General features: G+C 33.4%; 1 protein-coding gene across 1 annotated transcript; it reads left to right on the top strand.

Moving 5' to 3' along the window:
* The first annotated feature begins 494 nt into the window (after positions 1–494).
* LOC107915524 (uncharacterized mitochondrial protein AtMg00860-like) lies at positions 495–2247 on the top strand. Its single transcript, XM_016844673.1, has 3 exons — positions 495–560; positions 1627–1765; positions 1808–2247. Exons 1-3 carry the CDS (start codon positions 495–497, stop codon positions 2245–2247), a joined length of 645 nt encoding a protein of 214 aa, XP_016700162.1.
* Positions 2248–27060: the final 24813 nt, after the last annotated feature.

Here is a 27060-nt window from a genome sequence, read left to right as displayed (position 1 = left end):
GGCATTGTGGCGTCTGAGTTTGAGGGTGCGTCCAGTTTGAAGATGGATTAAGGGATAATCTGAGAGTACTGATTACTCTACAGAGGGAGTGGGAGTTTGAGATTCTGGTTAAGAAGGCGAAGACCGTTGAGAATGTTAAGCACGTAGAGCGCTAGAATAGGGACTGAGAGAGGAGTAAGAATAAGAAGGATTCGGAGCTCTCAAGTTCTATTTAGAAGCCTAAGAAAAAGCCTAGATCTGATGGACCAGTTAGGGTAGGGGTTCCTATTATTCCTATTGGGATTTAGCTGTGTAGTGAATGTGGTAGACTCCATCCGGACGAGTGTTGGAGGAGGATAAGGGCTTGTCTGAGGTGTGGGTTATTAGAGCACCGTATTCAAGAGTGTCCATAGAGGGCTAATCAGATGCAAGCTTCTGAATCAAGTTCTGTGCAATCGCAGAGGGTAGTTCAGCAGCCACCTAGGGGTCGTGGGCAGGCTAGGGGTGGTAATGGTATGGGTCGTGGGCAGAGAGCATCCGACAGAGGTATTGGTCAGACTGAGGTGAGGCAGCCTGCACTGGTTTATGCTGCATAATGCCGAGAGAATAGAGATGCTCCTGATGTCATCACCAATATGTTCCTTATATTTGATGTGCCTTATACTGCTTTGATAGACATAGGTTCTACTTACTCCTATATAGCTAGCACTGTATAAAAAAACCTAGGGATTTCTGTTGAGAGCACTACTAGTGAGGTTACTGTATTGAGTCCGTTGGGGCAGTCTATTCGGGTTAGTAAACTTTATAGTGATGTTTCATTAGTGGTGCAAGGGGTTGTTTTTCTGGAAAATTTTATGGAGCTTCTGTTTGGAGAGTTCGATTTAATTCTAAGAATGGACTGGTTGGTTGAGCACTGAGTCAGTTTAGACTATGCATCAAAAAGGGTCGTGCTGAGGACCAAGGATGATATGGAGGTAGTTGTGATTGGTAAGTGTCGAGATTATTTGTTTAATGTGATCTCTGATCTTGTGGCTGAAAAACTGGTTCGAAAAGTGTGAGACATACTTGGCTTATGTTAGAGTTACTGATTTTGAGGACCCTTCTATTGGGAATATTAGAATAGCGAGGGACTTTCTAGATGTCTTTCTTGAGGAGTTACCGGGTTTACCTTTGAATCGAAAAGTTGAGTTCGAAATTGAGCTTCTACCGGGTACAGCTCCAATGTCTATCGCTCCATATCGAATGGCACCGAAGGAGCTTACAAAGCTTAAGGCTCAACTGTAAAAACTTTTGGATCGTGGTTTCATCTGTCCTAGTGTGTCTTCGTGGGGGGCACCAGTTCCGTTTATTAAGAAGAAGGATGAGACAACGAGGATGTGCATCAATTATCGGCAGTTGAATAAGTTGAGTTTGAAGAATAAATATCCACTTCCGAGGATCGATGACTTGTTTGATCAGTTCCGAGGGGCTTCAATGTTCTCTAAGATAGATCTTCATTCTAGGTATCATCAGTTGAGGGTTAAGGAAACTAATGTTCATAAGGTTACATTTAGGAATCGTTATGGACATTACGAGTTCCTAGTTATGCTTTTTGGTTTAACGAATGCTCCAACTGCATTCATGGATCTGATGAATTGAGTCTTTCAGCCGTATCTGGATCAGTTTGTCGTGGTCTTCATCGACGATATTCTGGTGTACTCTAAGACCAATGATGAGTATGATGAACATCTTAAAGTAGTGCTTCAGATTCTACATGAGAAACAACTTTACGCTAAGTTGATCAAGTGTGAGTTCTAGTTGCATGAAGTGACTTTTCTGGGGCATGTAGTTTCTGCTGAAAGGATCTGTGTTGATCCAAGGAAGATTAAGGCTGTACTTGATTGGAAACAGCCTAAGAACATATCTGAGATTCACAGTTTTCTGGGTTTAGCGGGTTATTATTGGCAGTTTGTCGAGGGGTTCTCTCTGATCGCAGCTTCGTTGACTAAGCTTCTATGCAAGGGAGTTCCTTTCGTTTGGACTGATGAGCAACAATTGAGCTTTGAGAAGCTTAAGTCTGTTCTAACTCAAGCTCTTGTTTTGATACAGCCTGAATCCGGTAAGGAGTTTGTGGTATATAGTGATGCGCTGCATGTTGATTTAGGTTTTGTTCTGATACAGGATGGAAAAGTTGTGGCTTATGCGTCCCGTCATCTTAAGACACATGAGGGAAATTATCTGATAAATCATCTAGAGTTGGCTGCTATGATCTTTGCATTGAAAATTTAGAGGCATTATCTGTATGGTGAGAGGTGTGTTATCTATATTGATCACAAGAGCCTCAAGTACCTCCTTACCTAGAAGGAGTTGAATCTTAGGCAGCGCCATTGGATTGAGTTGCTCAAAGATTATGACTGCACAATAGAGTATCATCCTGGTAAGGCCAATGTAGTGGCTGATGCTCTAAGTTGTAGAGTGATAACTGATCTGAGAGCGATGTTCACTCGTCTTAGTCTGTTCGATGATGGAAGTCTATTAGTCGAGTTGCAAGTTAAGCCGACTTGGATTTATCAGATTCTAGATAAGCAGTTCAGGGATGAGTCTTTGATTTTATGGTTTCGCTAGATTGAGAGTGGTAGTACTCCATATTTTAGGCTGAATAATGCTAGTGTTCTGTGTTTTCAAGGTCAAATCTATGTACCGAATGATGCTGATTTGAGGCAGTCAATTCTGAGGGAGGCACATAGTAGCCCTTATGCTATGTATCTCGGTGGTAATAAGATGTATTGTGATCTCCGAGAATTATACTGGTGGTCGGGTTTGAAGCATGCGGTTATGAATTTTGTTGCTCTATGTTTGACGTGCCAACAAGTTAAGGCTGAGCACCAATTGCCCTCAAGTTTGTTACAACCAGTTAAGATTCCTTTATGGAAATAGGAATGAGTGATGATGGACTTCGTTAGTGGGTTGCCCTTGACACCCACTAAGAAGGATTATGTTTGGGTTATCATGGATCGATTGACCAAGTTTGGTCACTTCATTCTAATTTGGATCGATTATTCTCTGCAGAAGTTAGTGAAGCTCTATATCTCCAAGATAGCTAGATTGTATAGGGTTCCTGTGTCGATTATTTCTGATAAAGATTATCTCTTTACTTCATGGTTTTTGAAGAAATTGTATAAGGCTCTGCGTTCGAGATTGGACTTCAGTACTGCGTTCCATCCTCAGACCTATGGTCAATCTGAGAGGGTAATTCAAATACTGGAGGATATGCTTCAGAGTTGCGTCATTGATTTTCGAGGTAGTTGAGAGGATTATTTGCCACTAGCGGAGTTCGCCTATAATAACAGTTTCCACTTTAGCATCCAGATGGCAACTTATGAGGCTTTATATGGTCGTAAGTGTAGCACTCTACTATGTTGGACTGAGTTGGGTGAACATCGAGTTTTGGGTCCTAAATTAGTTTTCGAGACTAAGGATAAAGATAGATTGATTCAGGATCGTCTGAAAGCAGCCTCCGATATACAGAAATCTTATACAGATCTGAAGAGGCGTGATATTGAGTACTCTATTTCTTAATGTTTCTCCATGGAAGAAAGTTCTGAGATTCGGTCATAGGGGCAAGTTGAGCCCTAAGTTCATTAGGCCTTATCAGATTCTGAAGCATGTGGGACCGGTTGCTTATCAGTTGGAGCTACCTTCTAAGCTAGACCGTATTCACGGTGTCTTTCATATTTCGTTGTTGAGGCGGTATCGGTCTGACCTATCTCACGTTGTTTTTGTTGAGGAGATCGAGGTTAGACCAGACTTGACTTTTGAGAAGGAGCCAGTTCAGATTCTAGATCGAGATGTTAAGGTCTGAGGAGGAAGTCCATTCCGTTAATGAAGGTTCGGTGGTGGAATCATGGCACTGAGGAAGCCACGTGGGAACCTAAGGACTCGATACATCAGCAGTATCCTCATCTGTTCTAATCAAGTAAATTTTGAGGTCGAAATTTCTTTTAGGGGGTAGAGTTGTAACACCTTGAACAATCTATTTCTGCTTCTGTAAATATCTGACATAAATATGTACCTGCATCAGTGGTTAAGTGTTTTGGGGGTGTGTATGAGGTCTTGGGTTCAAGTTCTAAAGTTGTTAATTTTGTTATTTTTGGATGCAAGCCTTACCCTTAGGGAGTGGGCTTATATAAAATTGTCTGTTAAGTCATATCAGAATGAGCCTGCTGCTTCGAGTGGTAAGGGAGTTGATGTTTTGGTGGTCCTGTGTTTGAATCCCTGCATGAGCGAGGATATTTATTTTTTGCTCGGTGGACTAAAAGAGTTTTGATTAAAGTTAAATGCTGAAGTGGTTGAGATTGTGTAGTAGTGGGAAGTTGGGGAAGAATCCAATGGAATTTCTATTTTGTTTTTCTCTCCTGCCAAAAATTTCTGAGCACTTTTGACGTTATTTTCCAAAATTTTTCCTCTTCCAAACTTTCACTTCTGATCACCTTTTTTTTATTTATTTCGGTTGCTATTCTGTCTTGCAAATCATCACATTTGGGTACTGAAGGCAAGTCCTCTTGAAGTTTTGGATTTATGGGGATCGATATCGGGTTTGGTAATATGCTGTTTTCTTGTTTAGGTGCTGCTCAAGGGGTTCAAAACGTGTTTGCCAGCGTGTAGTGTGTGTTCAGGCTATCGTATCCATTTTGGTAAGTAATCGAACCTTTGTTCGGAGTGGTTTTTTCAGTTTTTCATTTGGGGGTTATGGATGGTTTGGCTTTGGTAGTTGGAATTGATCGGGTTTTTGGTGTTGTTCTTAGGTTTTGGGAGTCTTGAGATTAGTTCGCTGCGAAAAACAAACCAGGTGTGTACCTGAAATACAAAAAAAGAGGTTTTGGCAAAAGCAAAAAAGTGATTCTGTCGACACCACACGGGCTTGTGGTTACCCGTGTGGATGGCCGTGTACGAGACACTACCGTGTGGTCGACGAAGGCATCGCCACGCACTGCACACGACAGTGTGGTGGCATGATTGTAGCCGTGTGGGCCACACGGGCTAAGCCTTATTGTGCGTGTGGATTTAGATCCAAACCGCGTGGGCCACACGGGCAAACGCTAATCTGGGCATGTGGGCTACATGGGCATGTATGGCCACACGAGCGACCCACACGGGCATGTAGGCCCATTTTTTGGATATTCTCCCTAGGGTCGCACTGGTAACTCTGATCAATTATGGGCCTATTGTAGGGTCGGTAAGGGCTAATTAAACCTAGATTTGCATGCTATGATATTCTGATAGACTGATCTGAGTAGGATACTAAATGTATGCCTGACTGTACTAATGTATGTATATCCGTTATTTATATAAAACATCTTGAGAATGTTTAAATTGTTATATCTGTATTTGAATTTCTGTTTCTGTTATTGGAGTGAGATTTTTATATAAGGAGGAAGTATTCTGTTTGGCATTATTCGTCTTTATTTTGGCAGCTTGGCTGCATATTATCTGATATGTGTCTTAAGGGCACTGTAACAGCTCAAATTTTAGCAATGTCGAAAATAGTGGTTCGAGACCACCAAATCCTAAAAAATGAACTCGTAGATTATATTATTTAATATTTATGAGCCAAATGTAGCTTTTAAAAGATTTTTGAAATAGTAAATTGTGTTTTATAAAAATTTATTTGGTCAAGAAATTGAGAAAAAAAGTATCGAGATCTCGGTGTTATAAACTGAGCCATAAGTATTTTTATAAATATTTACGGAGTGTCAATAAGGTAGTATTAAAATTTTGTTAGAAAATTTTGATGTTTGGGTGATTAATTAAATAAAAAGGACTAAGTTGAAAAAGGTGTAAAAGCTGCTAGAAGGATTGAATAGCTCAATTTTCAAATGCGGAAGGACCTAAAGTGCAAATAAGCCTAAAGGAGATATTTTGGGCGGCAATAGCTGAGAAAAATCAAGAAATGGATGAAATAAGGGCAAAATTGAAAAATTGCAAAAATTAGCTAAACAAAAATGAGACTAAATTGGAATATCTAGAATTCTCTTCATTTATCTTCATTTTCATCAGCTGAAAAACAACCATGGAAGAAGGTTCAAGCTGTTTTTCATACTCTAGCTTCATGTAAGTTTAATTCTTTCTTTCTCCTTAAAATTTCTAAGATTTTGGACTTTTACAATTGGGTCCAACTTACTATGTCATTAGTTTTTGATTCCATGGCTAATTTTTAAAGTTTTTATGGATGAGTACTAGAAGCATATGATGAATAAATATAAAATTGAAGCTTTAATTTTGATGTATGATGATTTTATCAAGTAAAATTGATAGAAATGAATTTTAGGACCTAATTATGAAAGAGTTTGGAATTAAGGTCTAGTGGTAAAGTTCTGATTTTCAGGGGTTGTGAAGTAGTTTAAAATGATATACTAAAGTATTAATTGAGAAAAATTAGCTCAATTGAGGGGTTAATTGAGCAAGGACTGGATTGTATGAACTGTGAAATTTGGGGTAAAATGGAAATCAACATTTTGCATTAAAACTGTTTTGGACAGTAGCAGTAGTCTAAATTTGAAAAATCACCAAAAATTGTAGAAATCGAATTAGAGGATGAATAAAATATGAAACTAAATCTTATTAAGTCTAATTTCTTATAGAAGAAATGATGTGAGAAATAGAATTGTAAATCATGAGATATAATAAATTTTGTGAGATAAGGTCAGCATGATTTCGGGTTCCCCTTTTTTGACTTTGGAAAATCATCAAAAATTGAAGAAAAATAATTAGGGGCTTAAATTTATACATTTAGAATCCTGAATGAGTATATTTTCAAGAGAAACAAACAGAAACATTATTTGAATCCCGTACGAGGAGATAATTAATTTTTAGTGAAGAAGAGTCGGAACTATCAGACAGCAGAATAGGGGTGATTTTAAAGAATAAACTGTACTTATTGGTTAAAAAAAATTCTAAAATTTTTTTGATAAGAAGATACGTGAGTCTAGTTTCAGGGAAAATTAGTAGATCTTAATTCGGAGTTCTGTAGCTCAAGATAAAAATAATTTAGTGACTATGACACAGATAGGCAGCTTGAATATTCATATAAGTAAATAGTAAAAATTATAGATAATGTTACTTACAAGTGTGTTATATACATTAAGGATGTAGAATGGAGAGGAGGAGGAGGAAAAATATGTGAGTGACTTATGCATAAATTGATCACATGCTCGATTATATTTGGTAAATGTTAAACTTTGTTAAAATGAAAAATGTTATAAATTCATGTTTGAATTAAATGTTATATATGTTAAAGAATAATTTAAATTTTTGATATTGCCTAATAAATGAATATCCAATATTTCTTAGTAAATGTCAAGCGAAATATAAAAAAAATGTTATAAATGGAATATGTGTGAAAGAATGTGGTAAGTATTTTCATGGTTATTATAGAGCTCATTCACCTGAATCTATCATTTGAAATTGTGATAGACAGGAAGAAATAGTGAATGGCATGCTTATGTATGGTTATATGTATTTATCTGAAACACAATAAAATGATAGTTATATATTTGATATATGGAGACATGAGACTATGATATATGAACATGGAATATATTTTATAAATGTGTTCTTCATAATTATAGAATTATGCAACTCAAGTGTACTATTTGTATAAAGATAGTATTTCAAATGATTTGATGAGTAAAGCTCCAATGTGAGATAGCCTGAAATCAAGACAAATTGTTATGAAAGCGTATTTAAAATACATAGATATGATTGTTGTAAGTTATGTGAATAAATGATGTGTAAAAGTATATGCATATGAGAAATTTAATGAAAGTTGAGCCCATACATGTTTCTTGATATTTATATGAATTGTATGACTAACAATGTGATAAGAATATGTATTAGGGCTCATGATTAATTCGAATAATTATGCTTTGCATAATTATGTTGAATATAGAGAAGCGGTAAGTTAATTACCATGTTATGCGAACTTATTAAATATTACATGTTTACTTTGTTTTACTTTTTCCCCTAATTAATAATGATTAGATAAGCTCCGATAATGCCTCGTACCTTGTTCCAATGATGGATAAGGGTAGGGGGTGTTACAGGCACAATGTGGTGTGTAGGGTTGGGTGGGTGTTTTTAATCCCACATGGTGTGATGGGATCGTCAGAGTTTGTGTGTAAAGGATGGGGGTAGGATTCTGTATATCCGAAACTAAATTTGTTATTTGAATCTGAATTTGAAACTCAATCTGTATTCTGTGCATACGAATCTGTATGTTTGCATGCTTAATTCTGTTAGGTTACACACTGAGTTTCCGTAAGCTCACATCTGTTGTCTGTTTTGACAGGTAATCCACTGTCTTAGCGGATCGGTGTAGCAAAGACTCAGTGGTGACCACTTAACCATAATCTTTTTTAAAGTTATTAATTTATGGTTTTATTTATGATTTTGAGTTTATTTTGAGAGTTGTAATTTTCTGGGACTCTCTAGACGTTATGATTTTTATCTATTGATTTTGGTGTGATAATAATATGCATGCCTAGATAAAATAATTGATGAAATCGACGGTTTTTACGCAAGAGAGGTTTTTCTAAAAAGATAACAAATCGGGTTTCTAAAATTGATCACATTTATTTAACTTCAGCTGTAGTAAGTGTTTGGTAAATAAGCTAATTAAGTAACATTTTCTGAGTAATCATGAATGAAACACGAGGTATAAAAAAATTGAATGATTTATCAAGCCAACACCATTTTCAAAACCCATTCTTTGTGACACTGCCAGATTCGGCCATAATGTCTAGGCCGGGTTTGGGGTGTTACACAGATAACAGTACACCATCAAAGTACTACTTGGTTTACCCACTAATTTCAGGACTTGCCAAAACCGAGTGTTACAATTAAGGATTTTTCCAAATCCACTAATTTGATAACATTTGAAGACAATTTTTAACCTTAAAAACTCCCTTAAGGTTTCTACCCAAACCTTAAGATACAAATCCTCTCAAAGAGTACAGACAAATAACAAACTAAGAAGAAATCTTTACAAGATTGAATTGTTTGCCAATTAAGCACTAATAAACAAGAAAACACTGGAGCTAAAAGAATAACAATGAAAGCTCACAAGTGTGTACAAGAAAAAGTATGAAAGTTGAGCACAAAGGTTGATTGATTGATCTTTTAGGTTTGAAATTATCTCTCTTGTTGTTGTAGGATCTTTGGAAGCTAGTATTTATACCCCCTAATTGATTTCCAACTGTTGTGGTTATTGGAGATATGAATAGAGCTGTTGGGGATGTGAAAACCAGTGCATTTAATTCACCTGCAACAGTGAGTATCAATACCAGCTGAAAAAGTATTGATAATTTTTGCATTAAATGCATAATCTAGTGACTATTGGAGTTGAAGATATCGATACTAGATAGATTTTATCAATACCATATGAAAAGTATCAATACCGAATTGATACTTAGTTGAATTTGTGAAAAACAAAATGTCAAATTGGTACCGTTTTTAAGAAGGGTATCGATATTTTGAAAACCATCGATACTTGGCCAAAAAGTATCGATACTTTTTGGCTTGGAGTTATACTGACTTGTTTTAAAGATAGTTTGACTAGTTGGAAGAATTTTTACTTGATTAAAATCATTTTAACTTGATTTTAAAGTTGAATCAAGAAATCATTTATCAATTTTATTCAACAACTTTTATTCAAAACCACTTTAATTTGTTATATCAAAACATTTTATCAAATAAATCATAGTTTAGCAATATCCCCATTTTGATCTAACAAAACATTTGGTAAATTTGTTTTTAAATAAAATGCTTCACCATAATAAAAGTCACTTTCAATTGCAGGCCTAAAAAATAAAACTGACATAAATTTACAAATTTGACATTCATATGTACTTTGAAAAATAAACGGCCACATAATTTGCACAAAGTTAATTTAATTTAGCATAACATCAATCAATTTACCTTTACTTTCTCCCCTTTTTGTTATATAAAAAAAATCAAATAAATCTTTAGGAGAAAAAAGATTGTTAGTTCAAGATAATATATAAAAGTAAATAAATAATGAACTAACATTTGCAAAGAAAAACATCAAAGTATATTTAAATATTGAATAAGCAATAAGGTGCAATAAATCATAGACATAGGAAGCAAAAAAAAAAAAGTGCAAATGTCATAAAATGATATGAATGTATCAAAACTATCCTAGTCTTCATCACTTGGGGAAAATAGAGGAGTAGAGGGATGATGTGCTAGAAGTGATGCATTTTGCATCTCTAAAGTCCATAGCTGAGAGCAAACATAATTTATATGAGATCTAAACTTATCTCTAAGTCCCCAAACATCATTACTCAAAAAGTGTAGAGCATCGAGGATGAGAACACTAATATCGAAAGAAGGTTGAGTAGCCTGATATGAAGTAGCCGGTGGAGGAATATGCTCGAGTTAAAGAACATGCTCAGTTATCAGAATATCTTCAAAAGCGCTTTCGACATCATCATCTTCATTTGTAGTTGGATGACCACTTTTGATCCATTTATCGGAGTTGGCATCATAATGATAACCGGGATGGTGAAGTGCCTCATAACTAATAAGCTGATTAGAGGAATTGAGGGTGTCTCTAAGGGTACTAATACCTAACTTCCTAAAAATATATGACAAATAAGTTCCATGGGGAATGTTGACGTATGTAGACATCGCCCTTGTTGGAAAAAATCTGATTTGAAAACGGTTTTCTTGCACAACGAAAAATTAAAAATTTGAAAATCGACCTGGTTTGTGATATTTATAGCAATAAACCTTAGACCGAAATTGTACTTGTGTTTTCAGCTTAACAAATGTTCATTGTTACCGACTTTCAACCAAACGATCTTCTCTGCTATTCTCATACCACGAACTATTTCAATTGCGGGCTCGAACCAATTGAATCAAAACACAAAACTAGAAAAAAAAATTCTCTCCTTTTGGGGTGAAAATGAAAATTCTCTCTTCTTTAATAGAAATCGGTAGAATTATTATTTTGGAAATATATATAATAGCTAAAACTAAATTCTCTCTATTTTTTGACAGAATAAAAACCTTTCAAAGTTGTGTTCATAGCTCTACTAGTGCCATCTATTTATAGGAGAAAGTAGAACCCTTGTTGAGTTGTGGTGGTTTATTTCAAATAGAAAAACAACTTCCTACTTAGAGGAGGAGAGGGGTGGATGACACACCCTAGTATTCCTACTAGGGTTGTCGCCCCCTTCATGTTACATGAGGGGTTTTGGGCCTTTCTCACAATAGGTCCAATTACGAGTACTTTCTAAGCCTTTTTGACCCAATACTCTGTAATGTGATCCAACCCGATTTGGTTTTTCTACTTCCCAAAATAAAATTTAATATTTATATATATATTAATTTTCTCATCCCTATTTTACACCAACAAGCTTTTAACAATTTTACTCTTGGTAAAATTTTGACGATTTTGCCCTTGGTAAAATTTTGAGAAAATATGTTCAATGTTTCACAACTTAACATGTTCACTATTAACGGATAGTTTATTTCATTTTCAGGCTTCAAAACAATCCAAAAACATAAACTCATTCTTCTAATATTTTTTAAGTAATAATCCATATAGGATAGCAAATTTCCATTTCCATTTCTCTATTTCGGAGAAAACCATAATCATTCATGAATGTTTCTCATTTCTCTTTTTCTATTCATTTCGTTCATTTATGATTTTAACAAGTTAGTGGAGGGACCAATTGGACATATATAATTGAGGCTCAAATGATTTATAATTAAGTTTCAGTTTTCACCTATTAATTATAAACTTATTTACTCTTGAAGTTATTCCATTATAGTATTGTGACTGAGCTCTCCTCAATGACATACCATTACGAAAGCAACTACTCAGTGCTTTTCCAATGACCTTGTCATATGTATGTTACCCTTATAGGATATCCTTGATCTCTTTGGGATAATATTCGTTCTCCCTATATGATCCTATTTTATCTCATGGTAACAATTACATCTTCCTTCATGAAAATTCAATCATTATCAAATAGTGATCAAATCATCCATCACAAAAATGGATTACTTGTGGCCACATTTTCTTTTCATCAACCATGTAATGCTAATGATAGGATATCATTTACCCATGTTTTGGGTATGAATTCCACAGTTGTGAAAGTCGCTACATACTATAAAAGTCATACACCCAATGCACCAACTTTCAGTTCCTTATCTATTTGAACTCAGGCTTTTACTTACATCAAAGTGTACTAGTCACGCATACATAGTCTGCCATGTGTTCAGTATTTAGGTATGCCACACTATGAATGCCACAAGTGAATAAATCCATAAACGAATTTAGGATCTATTCTGCTTAAGTTATGTCTGATGTACTATCAATCCAGTCAGTCACATCTATGTCTCTATCTTTTGGGAGTCATCCACCCCGATGCCCAAGACAATGCATCTCTCTAATTGGACTTGATAGATGACATATTAGTCTTTCAATCGATTTTCTCATTTTTTTTCTAAACTAAAGACATGTTTAGGTTCCTCTACTAATACAAGTTGTCTTTCTGTACTACGATCCGACCACGTAATATCGCTTAGTATTAGTTTAAACAATAGACAACTATTGAAGAACTTTTGTTTCTATTTTGCTTTGCATGCAAAAACTATTTAAGGACAATAATATAAACTATATTAATTTAATTCATGAATAATTTTATTAATCAATCTATTCGAAAAAATTAAAAGTGTACTTAGACAAAAATACTATATTTAGGACACCAGATCCAACAGTCCTTCCGATAGCCTTAATTATGTCATTGAACATAATAAGGGCTAGGTCGAGACGCCTATCGAAATGGATAGAATCAAGCCACCAATAATCAATGTTACAAAGCTTGGCATGTTTCTTGCTAGGACGCAAATTCTAAGTGATAATCAAATGGAGAACATGATCATGGATATTAAGTTCGGATGCTAATCTAGACTCAATATAGAGAGTGGGTTTGTAATGACATTTTTCATTGGAGTTACCTCCATGAGGCAAATAAAGTAAATTACCAAAATCTTCCAATGAAATAGGAATTAGGGTGTTCATTAAAAAAATGTAGGTGGCAATAACGGTATCGTCAAACTCACCTTGTTTGAGTTTGGCGTTAGAGAAAAAGGCTTGAAAAGATTATAAAAAGTTGGCGAGGAAATTTTTAGAAAATCTATCCAACCCCAAATTTGAAAAATTAGAAGATAAGAAAAAATTATCCCTTCTAACATGACTATATCTATCTTCCTAGACTCCTAAACCTATTTTGATGCAAAGTTCCTATTGAAACGTTCTCATTCATCTACGGAATGAAAACACGCGTTAAAAGATAAGCTTAACCCACTAGATAAGTTTAATGAGGATGCACCGATTCTAGGACACTTCTTAGGGGCCATACTAGAGAGCTAAGGACTAAAATTGGACTAAATGTTAAGAAAACTTTTAGAAATAGGATACCCTCTGTATAACAACCTAATTTTTGGGGTTAGAAGTTTGAGATTTTGTGGTTAGGATTAGTGAGTAGGTTGAGCTATTGTGTTTAGTTTTGCGTTTTAGTGACAGAATGGGCTTACTGGTCTGGTGGTTGGTTGTGTGTTAGTCTAGCCTAGGGTCCCGGGTTCGAGTCCTCAGGTGTGTTTTCAGGGAATTATTTTGATTTAGTTTTCTTGGGTTTTAAAAGGTTGGCTAGTTATTTTTATTTGTGTTACTATTTTTTTTTTGTTTTGAAAAAAAAGGTAAAAAGAAATATAGAGTTTTCACATTTTTGTCTGCACGTTCCTCTTTTTTTTTCACCTCTCCCTTTCTTCTCATGAAATTTCTTTCTTTTTCGTCGTTGTGGTTTCATCGTCTTGATTTGGTTTCGGGTTCTAGAGGGAGACACAATTGAGCAACAAGTGAAGGCATTGTGGTTCACCAACTGTTGGGGCATTTTATCATGAATTAAGGCGTGGGTTTCGAAACTCTTTGAGTTTATTTTTGAATTGATGATTTGATTTGGTGGCAATCTATATTTGCATGTGTGATCGGAAACCCTTCCCCTTTGTTATCGAATTTTTGATTTATTTCGAAGAAATTCGATATTGTTTATATGCTTGTGAAATTAACCATTTGAAAGGTCGAATATCATGGGATGGCTTGAAATTGGGTGTGATTTTGATTTATTTCTAAGTTATTAAGGATTGGGGAATGTTCCAAAAATAAAGGCACATTCGGTAGCCTATTTCAATGTGGTTTTATGACCACACGGGTGGCCACACGGGTGTGTGCCCCACATGGGTGGGACACACGGCCATGTGCTTTTGGGAATTAGGGTTTTTGCGAAAAATTTTGTGCCACACGGCCATGTGGCTAATTTGGGGATTTTAGTCAATTCCCACACGACCGTGTCCTAGGGGTACATGGGCGTGTGCATTTGGGAATTAGGGTTTTTAATGATTTGGTGCCACACAGTTGTGTGGCTGATTTGGGGATTTAGAGATCTCACACGGGCGTGTGTTTTGGACACACGACCGTGCCTGTGAGCACACGGGCGTGTGAGACCTTCACACGGACATGTCTATCCTGCACCTTATTTTAGCACAAATGGACAGAGAGTTACACGGCTATGTGCCTCCTCTCACACGCGCGTGTGCTTCCTCTTATAGGCATGTGCCTCCTCTACATGGGCGTGTTGACCCCCACACGATTGGGGCACACGACCAAGTGACCCTATGTCACCAATTTTTGTACTGTGTCAATTTAAGGCTTGATTGTGTTTTTGTGTGTTTCGACTCTTAGCTAAGTCTTAGTAAGGGTGGTTGGGTCTTTATTTTGGCCTAGACTTGTCTGCTTTTCGTAATTATAATTTTATTTAAGCAATTCATTTGAGTGTTGTTTGATGTTACTATGCAATTGATTCTGAATCCGGGTAAGTGAATGTACGCATTTCTGATTCTGTTTGATTGGTGTGTGGGTGTTGTATGTGGTGCGCATTCCATGACCACATAGGAATTCTGTAATTAATTGACTAGATGTGAGCCTCTGTATCTGTGTGACTGATTGGAAATTGTGTATTTTGATTCTCTATGCCTGTCTGCATACTTTAATTTGCATAAAACATTTGGGTTTTATTACCTGACTGCATTTATACGCATCTGATTAAGTGACTAGGTGTAATCTTATGTGTTTGTAATCTGTCTTTTTGTCATAACATTTGTGACTGGCTTTGCGTGTGTTGAGGTGTTAGCGTAATGACATTTTGGAACACTGTGTATGTGATGATAAGTGTTTTGGTATCGACCCATTGACAGGCTTATCGGTTGAGTTTTTGAGAATGATAAGGTGTGCTTTGCATGTTTCATTTGCTTAGGACATTGGTTCAAGTTTACCTTATGTTTCTGTGTATCTCTGTAAGTATGTTTTTGCTATTTAGCTGCTATTTGGATTTCTGATCTGTAATTCCATTATTAGTTACGATTCGAACTCACACTGAGCGCATGTAGCTTACCCTCTTAGTGCTTCCCCTTTCAGGTATATTTACGTGTTCTGATGCTAGACTCGGTATGCAGAGGTCTCGGACTGTCACGGTTAAAAGCAGGCTTTAATAGTATATTTATAAATTTTGAGTTTATAATTAAACAGTTTTGAATTGTAAGTACTGTTTTGAAAACTGTGGTACAAAATTTTGTGTTGTACGCACGTAAGTGTCATTGGGATTGTAATTTTTTTTAAAATATCAAGATTTTGTAACTGAGAGTTTTACGTAACTTAAACATTATAATGTTTTTCGGTTTGTTAAACTAAAATTTCCCACGATCACTTCGGTGATCGACGTGACCTCCGAAATTCAATCTAAACTACTAGGCCGGGTATTGAGGTGTTACACCTTGCAACAAAACACTGTAATATGTACTCCAAATCAACCCAAAAACTTATCAATATTCAACATTTTAACTGATTTTTTTTAAAATTAAAATGAGAAAAGTTAGGTTTTACCTAAAAAAAGTTGAACTATTGAAAACCATGAGCAATGTTGTTGAAATCTTGATACAAGGTGTTTGAGAGTGTCGCAATGACAATATTTCACAAAAAAATCTAAAGTTATTTTGAAGAATTTTGAAGTGGAGAGGAAAGGTTTTCAGATGAATAAGTGAAATTTTTTTTCGGGGCTTTAGGTTTTTATGAAAACTGTCCATCCAAGGACTCTTAAAACCTAATAGGTATTGATATTGATAGATGAGTATTTATATTTTTATAAAAGTATCATTAATTTTGAGATGGTATCGATACCAAATTGTTATTATGTTTCCAATGCAGAAAAAATTTAAAATGAAATTTTTAAGTCCTAAAGTATTCTAAGTGTACTAAAATGACTCTAGGATATGCACAAAATAAACATGATGCATATGATTCATGGACCACAAAAGGTTGAATAAAAAAATGACTAAGTTAACCAAACAAACTCCATTCTAACAAGTTTAAGGGCATAAAAAAATAGGTCATGCTAGACAGAATAGAGTCAAAATAGATCAAATAACCATATAAAACTCCCCTTAACTTTTTGCATACAAGAGCCATGAACACCATACTATCATGCTTTTTGCAATAAAAACAATATACAAATTTAAAAAATCAATCAAAGTGCATAGAAAAGATTCAACACAAAGTCAAGTCAAGGTGGTCAAACCTAGTTCTCTCCTAAGTGTCCAAAATCTCTCATTGTTTAAAGGTTTTGTGAAAGTGTCAGCTAATTGATGCAAAATATCTATATACTCTAGAACTATTTCTCTTCTTTGGACATGATCTTTAATGAAGTGATGCCTTATTTCAATGTGTTTAGTCCTAGAATGTTGGATGAGATTTTTAGTGGAGAAATAGCACTAGTATTGTCACACTAGATAGGAATAAATCTATATCAATTCTATAGTCCTTAAGTTGTTGTTTCATCCATAAAACTTGACCATAACAACTACCAACAGAAATCTATTCTGGTTTGGTGGTGGACAATGCAACACTATGTTGTTTCTTTGAAAACCATGATATGAGCATGTTGCCTAGGAATTGACAAGTACTTGAGGTGCTATTACTATCTAGTTTGCAACCTCCAAAATCTGCACCCGAGTAAGCATGCAAGCTAAAGGATGAGTCTCTAGGATACCGAAGAACTAAGTTAAGAATGTCTCTAAGGTATTTAGAGATTTTTTTAAGGGCTTGTAAATGTGATTCCTTAGGGCATGATTGATATCTAGCACATAAGCAAACACTAAACATAATGTTGGGTCTACTTGCAATAAGATAAAACAGAGAACCAATCTTTGACCTATATAACTTTAAATCTACACATTTACCTTCCTTATCTTTTTCAAACTTTGCAGAAGGGCTCATTGGTGTAGCTTGTGGTTTGAGACTGTCTATCCCAAACTTTTTGAACATTTCCCTTGTGTACTTAGCTTGATTGATGAAGATGTCATCTTTCCTTTGCTTAATTTGGTCCTAAAAAGAAGTTTAGTTCTCCCATCATGCTCATCTCAAATTCACCTTGCATTAGCTTAGAAAATTCTTGAAAAAGAAAATCATTAATAGCTTTAAAAATAATATCATCAACATATATTTGCACTACTAATAAAGCATTGTCTTTTCTTTTAATAAAAAGTTTTGTGTCAACCTTCCCTTTTCAAAAACCCTTTTTAAAAAAGAAAATTTGATAATATTTCATACCAAGTTCTAGGAGTTTGTTTCAAACCATATAAAGCTTTTAAAATTTTTAAAACATGGTTTGAAAATTTTGGATCTTCAAAATCGGGTGGTTATTCAACATACAATTCTTCATTTATAAAACCATTTAGAAAAACACTTTTTACTTCCATTTGATATAATTTAAAATCATTAAAGCATACAAAAGCTAAAAGCATCCTAATGGCTTCCATTCTAGCTACGGGAATAAATGTTTCATCAAAGTATATTCCTGCCTCTTGAATGTAACCTTGAGCAACAAGCCTAACCTTGCTCCTCATTATGTTTTCACTCTTATCTAGCTTATTCATAAAATGCCACTTAATACCTATAGTAGATTTTTCACTAGGTCTTTCAACTAGGCTTCATACTTTACTTCTCTCAAATTGATTTAATTCTTCTTACATAGTCAATATCCAATATTCATCATTTAGTGCTTCTTTGATACTTGTAGGCTCAATGCATGAAATAAATACAATATAATTATATGTATTTCTAAGAGAAGATTGAGTGGTTACCCCTTTGGATGGATCTCCCAAAATCTTACCATCTTTCACATAGTTGAACTCTCTTGGATGAATGACTTCCCTCTCCTCTAGTGTAAGCTCCTTTAGTACATATTTTGTTTGTTTTTGTATTTTTCTCACTTGATGATTGATCCACTTTATCATCGTTATTAAAATTTTTTGCATCATCATCAATACAAGAATCCCTTTTAGGAATTAGAGTCATTAAAAACATGTATAGACTCTTTTACCACTAAAGTTATTTTGTTAAACACTTGCAAAGCTTTATAATTTTAAAAATAACCAAGACAAATTCCTTTATCACTTTTTGCATCAAATTTACCAAAATTTTCTTTGTCATTATTTAAAACAAAACACTTGCATCCAAAAGAATGAAAATAGCTAATGTTAGACTTTTTGTTTTTGAAAAGTTCATATGGAGTTTTCTTTAAAGTAAGCATAATCATTACTCTATTAACAATATAGCAAGCGATGTTTGTCGCTTCCACCCAAAAATGTTTTGGTAAATTATTTTCACAAAGCATGGTTCTAGGCATTCTTCTAAATTTCTAATTTTCCTCTCAACAACTCTATTTTTGCTGAGGAGTTCTAGGTGCTGAAAAATTATGGCTAATTCCATTTGAGTTGCAAAAATAACCAAGATTTTGAAATTCAGTTCCATGGTCACTTCTAACACTAGTGATATAGTAACCTTTTTCATTTTGATTCATTTTTAAAAATGGGATGAATTTTTTTAAAGTCGCATCTTTAATACATAAGAAAAAAAATCCAAGTAAACCTAAAATAGCCATCAACAAGTACACACTACAGGAAATTAAGCTTTTAGCGGCGTTTTTAGTGGTGTTTGCATCAAAAACACCGTTAAAGTTATACATTAGTGGCGCTAAACGGAAAACGACGCAAACGATTCGAGCTATAGCGGCGTTTGGACCAAAAACGCCGTTAATATGTATTAAAAATTTTCAAAATTGCGCCCTGAAATAATTTTTTTGTGGCGCTTTGCCTGAAAGCGCCGCAAAAGGTTCGAGCTAGAGCGGCATTTGGACCAAAAACACCGCTAATATGTAAACGACGCCGTTTCACTAAAGGAAATAATTTTTTTAGTGGCGCTTTGCCTGAAAATGCCGCAAAGGTGTTTCGTTAGTGGTATTTTTCATTAACGCCACAAAATTACAATACCAATTTGACTTAAATGGCGTCGTTTCTTTACAGAGCATTAAATTTTTAGTGGCGTTTTTCATAAACGCCGTAAAATTGCAATACCCATTTGTCTTAAACGTCGACGTTTCACTATAGGGAATTAAATTTTTAGTGGCGTTTATGAAATAGTAAATTTTATGGTGTTTTTCATAAACACCGCTAAAAATCTTTTATTTTGTCTGCTAAAAATTATTAGTTGCATGATTTTATAAAACATTTATTATTACTATTTTTTATAAATTGGATTTTTATAAAAAAAAAACCAAGTACTCTCAAAATAAATATCATATATTTTAATAAGAAAACAAATGATTAAATGGCTATAATTAATTATTAAGTTACAATTATCCAATGTAAGCAATCAATCTCTCACATATCAAATTTCTATTAAATATTGAGATGTTAATCATGATTTTATATTCTTTTCCGATCTAATCTCCATTTTATTAGAGATATTTCTTCCAAACTAAAATATAACTATTTTGCTAGATGTTCGATGTGGAATGATTTTAGTTTTTGTATTTCATTTTTATTTGTTATAATTTGGTCCTATCCAAAATAGATAGTTACCTATCCATATCAATCTGTTACTTTATTTTATTTATTTATCAATGTTTTTTTTAAAATCTAATATTTAAATATATCAAATGGTTTAGATTAAATATTTTTAAATACAAAAGCATTAATTGATTGTATAAAATTTCATCATTTAACAAATCTCAAGTAAACCTTAAATCCTAAACCATTTAATATATATAAAGTTTATCTATTATCTCTTAAATAATTTAAACTATAATCATAATTTTAATATATTAAAATTAAAATTATCTCTTTTACAATTATATAAGAAATTATTTAATATATAAATTAAAAACTGTTATTAATTTGAACCCAAAACCCTTAACCTCTAACCCCTAAATCCTAAATCATAAAACATAATACATAAACCCTAAACCCTAAACCCTAAACCCTAACCTCTAAACCTTAAACCCCAACCCTTAAACCATAAACCATAATCTCTAAACCCATAATCTATATACCTTAAATAGTGACTCTTAAATCTTAAATCCTAAACCATATACCATAAATCCTAAACTATAATGATAATTAATTTTTTTCATTTTTAACAAATATGTTTCTATGTTTTTACTTTCAATTTTTTTCTACGTGTCATTATTTTTTTCTAAAGAATTTAAATATTTAATTAAAAATAAATTATATTTTAATTAATATAAATAAACCAGTTAAATAGTAAATAGACAGATAAAATGTTTTTTGCGGCGTTTTTGACAAAGCGCCACTAAAGCTCGATCTATAGTGGTGTTTTTCAAAAAGTGCTGCTAATGCCACTAAAGTTATGGCGGCGTTGTGCTTAATTTTTTTGCGGCGTTTTTCAAAAAGTACCGCTAATAGTCTACCTATAATGGCGTCTTTCGAAAAACGCCTCTAATGCTCGATCTATAGCGGCATTTTTCAGAAAGCGCCGCTAAAGCACAACATAAAACGACAGTGTTGTGCTTAATTTTTTTGCGGCGTTTTTCAAAAAGCGCTCTAATTAGTCGACCTATAGCGGCATTTTTTTGAAAAGTGCAGCTAATACTCGATCTATAGTAGCATTTTTTAAAAGCGCCACTAATACTTGATCTATAGCGGCGTTTTTTAAAAAGCGCCGCTAATGCTCGATCTATAACGGCGTTAGCATACGCCGCTAAAATCCTATTTTGTTGTAGTGTATACACTGAAAAAAACACATACATTTGCTTGTGGTTTCTTACTTACGTGCCCATAACATATAAACTGATGCATATATATATATATATATTTATATATATATTTAAACATGCATATGTTCAACAACTAGAGTCGAGTAGAATAAAGCTAACTCAACTTGAACAAGACCTTCAGAGAGCATGATCACAGGTTTTTCATTTTTTTATATTATATTGATTACGATTTATATATTTACTATTTGGAGTTAAATATATTTGGACCAAATGATAGTAGTTAAATTTGTTTGGAGTTTTATTTTGCTATTTGCTACCAATTTCTTGTCAAGTTGCATGCAAAATGCTTATTTTACCTTACAAAATACTATTTATATAATATATATATCTAAAATTAATATTATATTATAAAATACTGTTTATCAAATTATTTTTTTTAACAAAACTGTTTATCCAATGTTTTGTCTCTTATTGTAGGCGACATATTTTTTTGTGCTTCTATAAGTTTATTTAGTCGAAGGATTAATTGTTCTTTTCTCTAAGGCTTTTGTGGACGGTGTTATATATATATATATATATATATATTCTTATGCTTCACATAATTTGTTGTTCTTTTCTCTTTAATTGTACTATTAATAATAATTATTTTTACATTACATTTCTGCCTTGTTTTATTCTTTATTACATCTCAGATAATCTGTCGATGGTAGTGTCAGATGTGTAGAAAAAAGAGAGACTAGTTTTTACATTAAATTAATTCTTACATTTTTTTCTTGATACTCGGAATTGTCTCCTCAAATATAAAATAATAAATGTTTAAAATTAAAAATGTCCACAATTCATTTTATTGGAAGTACCAATGCCGAATTTATAAATTAATTAAATGATTAAGCCATTTTTTATCATATTTACTGGAATAGGTCAATTTTAGCCCCAAAAACAGAGGTCTACCAATGTTTCTTTTAGCATTATATTATAATCAATCAATGGAACAAAACTGTGAGTTTCATTAATGAATCACGGGAGGATATACTTATACTAACTGTAGTGTGTTTCTCAAGTTAATAAAAGTAATGATGGATTCCACAGAAGTTTAAAAAGGCTTCAATTAAAACATGGGAGAACATAAAAATAAATTTTGAAAAACTATAAATAAAAATGATTCCCAAACATCAAATATTATTAAAAATATCATTTAATAAAATATTCAACTTAAAAAACATATTATTAAGGTTTCAACCTTAAATTTTAATAAAGAAACTCCGAAACTTTGTTTAAAGATAACTATATTTATTTTTAATTTCTTTTTATCTCTTATATGATATAATTTAGATTATGTTGATATTGCATTGGCCATGCTAGCATAGTACTACGATTATTAATGAAACTACTTGCTGGATCTGAAATAAATTTACTGGATCAATTCAAGCCTTATATTAATAATTTTTTTAATAATATTTAAAGTTTATGATTATGATAATTTAAATAAACATTTAAAGTTTATGATTATCATAATTTATATAAGCATTTAAAGAATAAAAAAAAACTTTGGATCATAACTTACATAATACATAAATATATGTCATATTATAATTTACATAATTAACATAAATATATATCATATCATAACTTACATAACTATAATTTATTGTCAACTTTAGACTTCAAGAACTACGAAATGGATAAGAGTTGGATGAATTTTTCAAGGGTAAGCAACAGCTATCGAAATGGAGTACAAACTTTTTGTAAATTTTGTATTTCAAAATGCAAATCAAGAGAATATGATTCTTTGCCCGTGTAAGAAGTGTGGCAACATTAATTGGCATTTTCGTGAAGTTGTCTACGAACATCTAATTGTTGATGGCTTTATTCAGGGGTATAAAAAATAGATTTTCCATGAAGAGTGTACACCTAGTAGAACCTCTTCAATTATTAATCTGGCTTATCCTCATAGTGCTTACCATCAATCTGTTAGAAAAGATGACATGGAAGGTATGTTGCGGGTGCATTTAATATGCGTAGTCATGGTTTGCAATTGTTTCCACCTGACTTTATTGCATCCGATTATTGTAATATTGGTGGAAATGCTTTTACCGAAACGAGAAGAAGTGTACCTGATGAAGAACCAAATGGAGAAGCGGCGAAGTTCTACAAGTTACTTAATGAAATGAATGAAGAACTTTATGAGGCATTAAAATATTCAAAAATGTCCTTTTGCATTCGTCTTTTTCACTTAAAATGTTTGGGAGGGTGGACCGAAAACTCTTTTACAATGCTGTTAGAGTTTTTGAGTGATAGGTTTCCGTTTGTAAAAATCCCTCATTCACGCAAAGATATGAAGAAACTGATAAAAGATTTAGGCCTTGGGTACGAAAAATTCATAGTTACCCAAATGACTGCATGTTGTATTGGGGTAATCGGAAAAACCAATAGTCTTGCCATGTTTGCGGTAAATCTCATTAGATGAATAGGAATACGGAAGATGAGAATGAGGATGAAGGTGAGGCACAGTCAAGAAAGAAGCCAATAAAGATTTTGCGATATTTTCCACTAATACCAAGGTGTCAAAGGCTTTTCATGTCGTCAAAGACAGCTGAGTCTATGAGGTGGCAACATGATCAACGAACCAATGATGGATTATTAAGGCATCCTATGGATTCTTTAGCTAGGAAATCATTTAATAGTAAATTTCCAAGCTTTGCAAGTGATCCACGACATGTGAGGCTTGGGCTAGCATTTGATGGATTTAATCCTTATAAAATCATGAGTACTTTCTGTAGTGCTTGTTCCTTACAATTTGCCTCCGTGGATTTGCATGAAGCAATCTTCTTTTATCTTATCTATGATTATCCCTGGAGAGAAAGGTCCTGGAAATGATATTGACATTTATATGCAACCACTTATTGAAGAGTTGAAAAAGTTATGGGCGGGTGTTGAAACATATAATGTTTTGAGAAAGGAGAGCTTTTATTTACGTGCAGCTTTATTATGGTCTGTTAATGATTTCCCGGCTTATGCCAATTTATCTGGTTAGAGTACCAAAGAACGTTATACTTGTCCTTATTGTGCGACACAAACATGTTCGAAGTGGTTATATAATGGGAAGAAGTTCTCTTATATGGGGCATCATTGGTGGTTAGATGGAAATCATAGATTTAGATTTTAGAGGACTCTATTTGATGGTACTAAAGAGTTCAGAGAAGCTCCTGATCAAACCGTTGGATCTAAAATCTTGTTCATGTTAAAATATATCAATTTCAGTTATGGGAAGATGAATCAATCACTTAACATGTAATAGCCTAAAATTGGGTCTAGTTGGAATAAAGGTTTCGGGACCACAAAATCTGAGATAGAAATCATTATTTTATGATTATTTTGAGATCTATGATATGATTTCATGATTGTGTGAAAATTTCGTGAAGAAATTCTATGCATAAAGTGCTCAATTTGAAGTTAGGGACTAAATTGAATAAGTTGCAAAACTTGCATTCTAGAAGTTTCTAGTATGAAATTGCTTTGAAATATTAATTAGGAGGTATTAAATAGAAATTTGACCAATTTCTAAGTTATGGACAAAAATTGGACATGGATGAAATTTTTGAAAGTTTAGTAAGGGCATTTTGGTCATTTGGTAATTAAAAGAAATAAAAAGGGAAAATAAAGCCAAAATTGACTCATCTTTTTCATAGAGGCTGAAATTAGTATGGGGGAAGTCATGGATAGGGTTTTCAAGCTTTCTAAGCTCAATAGTAAGTCCGTTCTAACCCGGTTTTTCAAGCTCTTTACGTTTTTAGAATCCCGGTAATTTAATTAAGCTTATTCTAGCAATAATTTAAGCTAGGGTTCATATTTGGAAAAATACCCATAGGTGAAATGTGTTTATTTTGATGTTTTATGATAGAATATGAGGTTTTAAATTATGTTAGACAACTTGTGCTACTCGGTTTTGAGTGAAAACGAGTAAAAGGGCTTAATCGATAAAAATACCTAATAGTCATAAGTATATGTTAGAGTGAGAATTTGATGTTGCAATAGAAGGGAAAAGTGATCAACATGTCATAAAACATAAGAATAAGGGATGAAGTTTAATTCTCGAGCCTAGGGGCAAAAGTGTAAATATGCAAAAGTTTAGGGGCAAAATTGTAATTTTTCAAAAGTTTGAGTTAAGGATTTTTTGAATAGTAAATTAATTAAATAAGTAAAATATGATATTTTAGATCCCGGAAAACGAGATTTGAACCTAGAATGAGAGAAAAATCAAAAATTGAGAAAGTTGGTAAAACGACCGTTTTAGTATCGAGGTAAGTTCATATGTATTATAAGCATTAATTTATGCATGTTTCAATGTAAAATTGATATATTTACTATGATTTCCGAGGTGTTGAAAGTATGTAAGTTGGTGTGATAATAATACAACAATAATGCTGTAATTTATATTTGAAAGTTAAATTTAGTGAATTAATTGAATTATGTTAAATTAAATGTTTATGGTGCCCAGTTTATGAATTGATTTAAAAATATGTCTATGGTACATGAAGTGCATTGAATTATCATACATAAATGTGATTTCTATGATTATGGATATTATGGGAAATTGTAAGTTCATATGATTTTTAATAAGGCAATGTGTAATTTAATGTTATTGCCTTGATATTAAATGAGATGTAAGTTTATATGTAAGTAATACATCAATTTTACTTGTATTATGATATTTTATAATAATATTGGAAATATGTTTGTTGATAATTACTTGATTGGTGAAATTGTTGGAAAAGAGAGAGAAATCTCGGTTGAACTTTCGGAAAGATTGGATGATACAGATGGTATGTAGCTAGGTCACATGTATGGTGCTGAGTGCACTTCATGTGTACAAGAGAGCTACAAGACATTATGATGTAGCTAGGTCGCATGGGTGATACTATGTGTACACCATGTAGACAAGAGAGCTATGGGATATATGTAGCTAGGTCGCATGCGTGATTCCAGGTGAAGGACACCATGTAGACAATAGAGCTACGGGATAAACTGGCTAGGTCACATGGGTGGTACTAAGTGTTCACCATGTGTAGAAGAGAGCCGAACTATATGATGGGTGGAGCTATGTTCTGAAACCACCAAGTATCGAGGATTGATTCGAAGTGTTCAACGGGAGACTCTCTATGTATTGCTTTGTGAGTTTTGTGATGAATAAGTGCAGGAACTTGGTTATGTGAATGATGTGTACATTAAGTGACCGGGATGTGGTAACGTTGTAAACAAGTAAGTTATACGTGAGGATGATTTTATGGTGACCTTGTGATCATGGGCCTATACTTGTGATGTATGAAATGTGGTGAAAATGATTTGTGATATGTATGTTAAAATGAGGTTAATACAAAGAAAGTGTGAAAGAGTGAATTAGCAATAAAACTGTTTTGGACAGTAGCAGTGACGTGATTTTGAAAAATCACCAAAAAGAATCAGAGATTGAATGAGATATCAAATTAAATATTAATGAGTCTATTTTCATATAAAAGAAATATAACAAGCAAAGGAGTTCTAAATTTTTGAGATATTTATGTTTTTGTGAGACTGGTTTAGAATGATTATGTGATCCCCTGTTCTGATTTTGGAAAATCATAAAAATTTGGAGAAAAATAATTAAAGGCTCAAACTTATATTTTTAAAATTCCTAATGAGTCTATTTTCAAGATAAATCAACAAAAACATTATCCGAGTTCTGTACTGTGAGATAATTAATTTTTAGTGAAGAGAGGTCAGAACTATCAGAAAGTGAAATAGGGGAAAATTTAATGAATAAACTGTACTAATTGGCTAAACTAAAAATTATGAAAATTTTATGGTGGAAAGATATGTGAGTCTAGTTTCAGGGGAAATTTACAGATAT

This window comes from Gossypium hirsutum, chromosome A10 (assembly GCF_007990345.1).
Source record: "Gossypium hirsutum isolate 1008001.06 chromosome A10, Gossypium_hirsutum_v2.1, whole genome shotgun sequence".
Lineage (NCBI taxonomy): Eukaryota > Viridiplantae > Streptophyta > Magnoliopsida > Malvales > Malvaceae > Gossypium > Gossypium hirsutum.
Note: the sequence above shows the minus strand (reverse complement) of the source record. Positions and strands in the feature narration are given on the sequence as shown.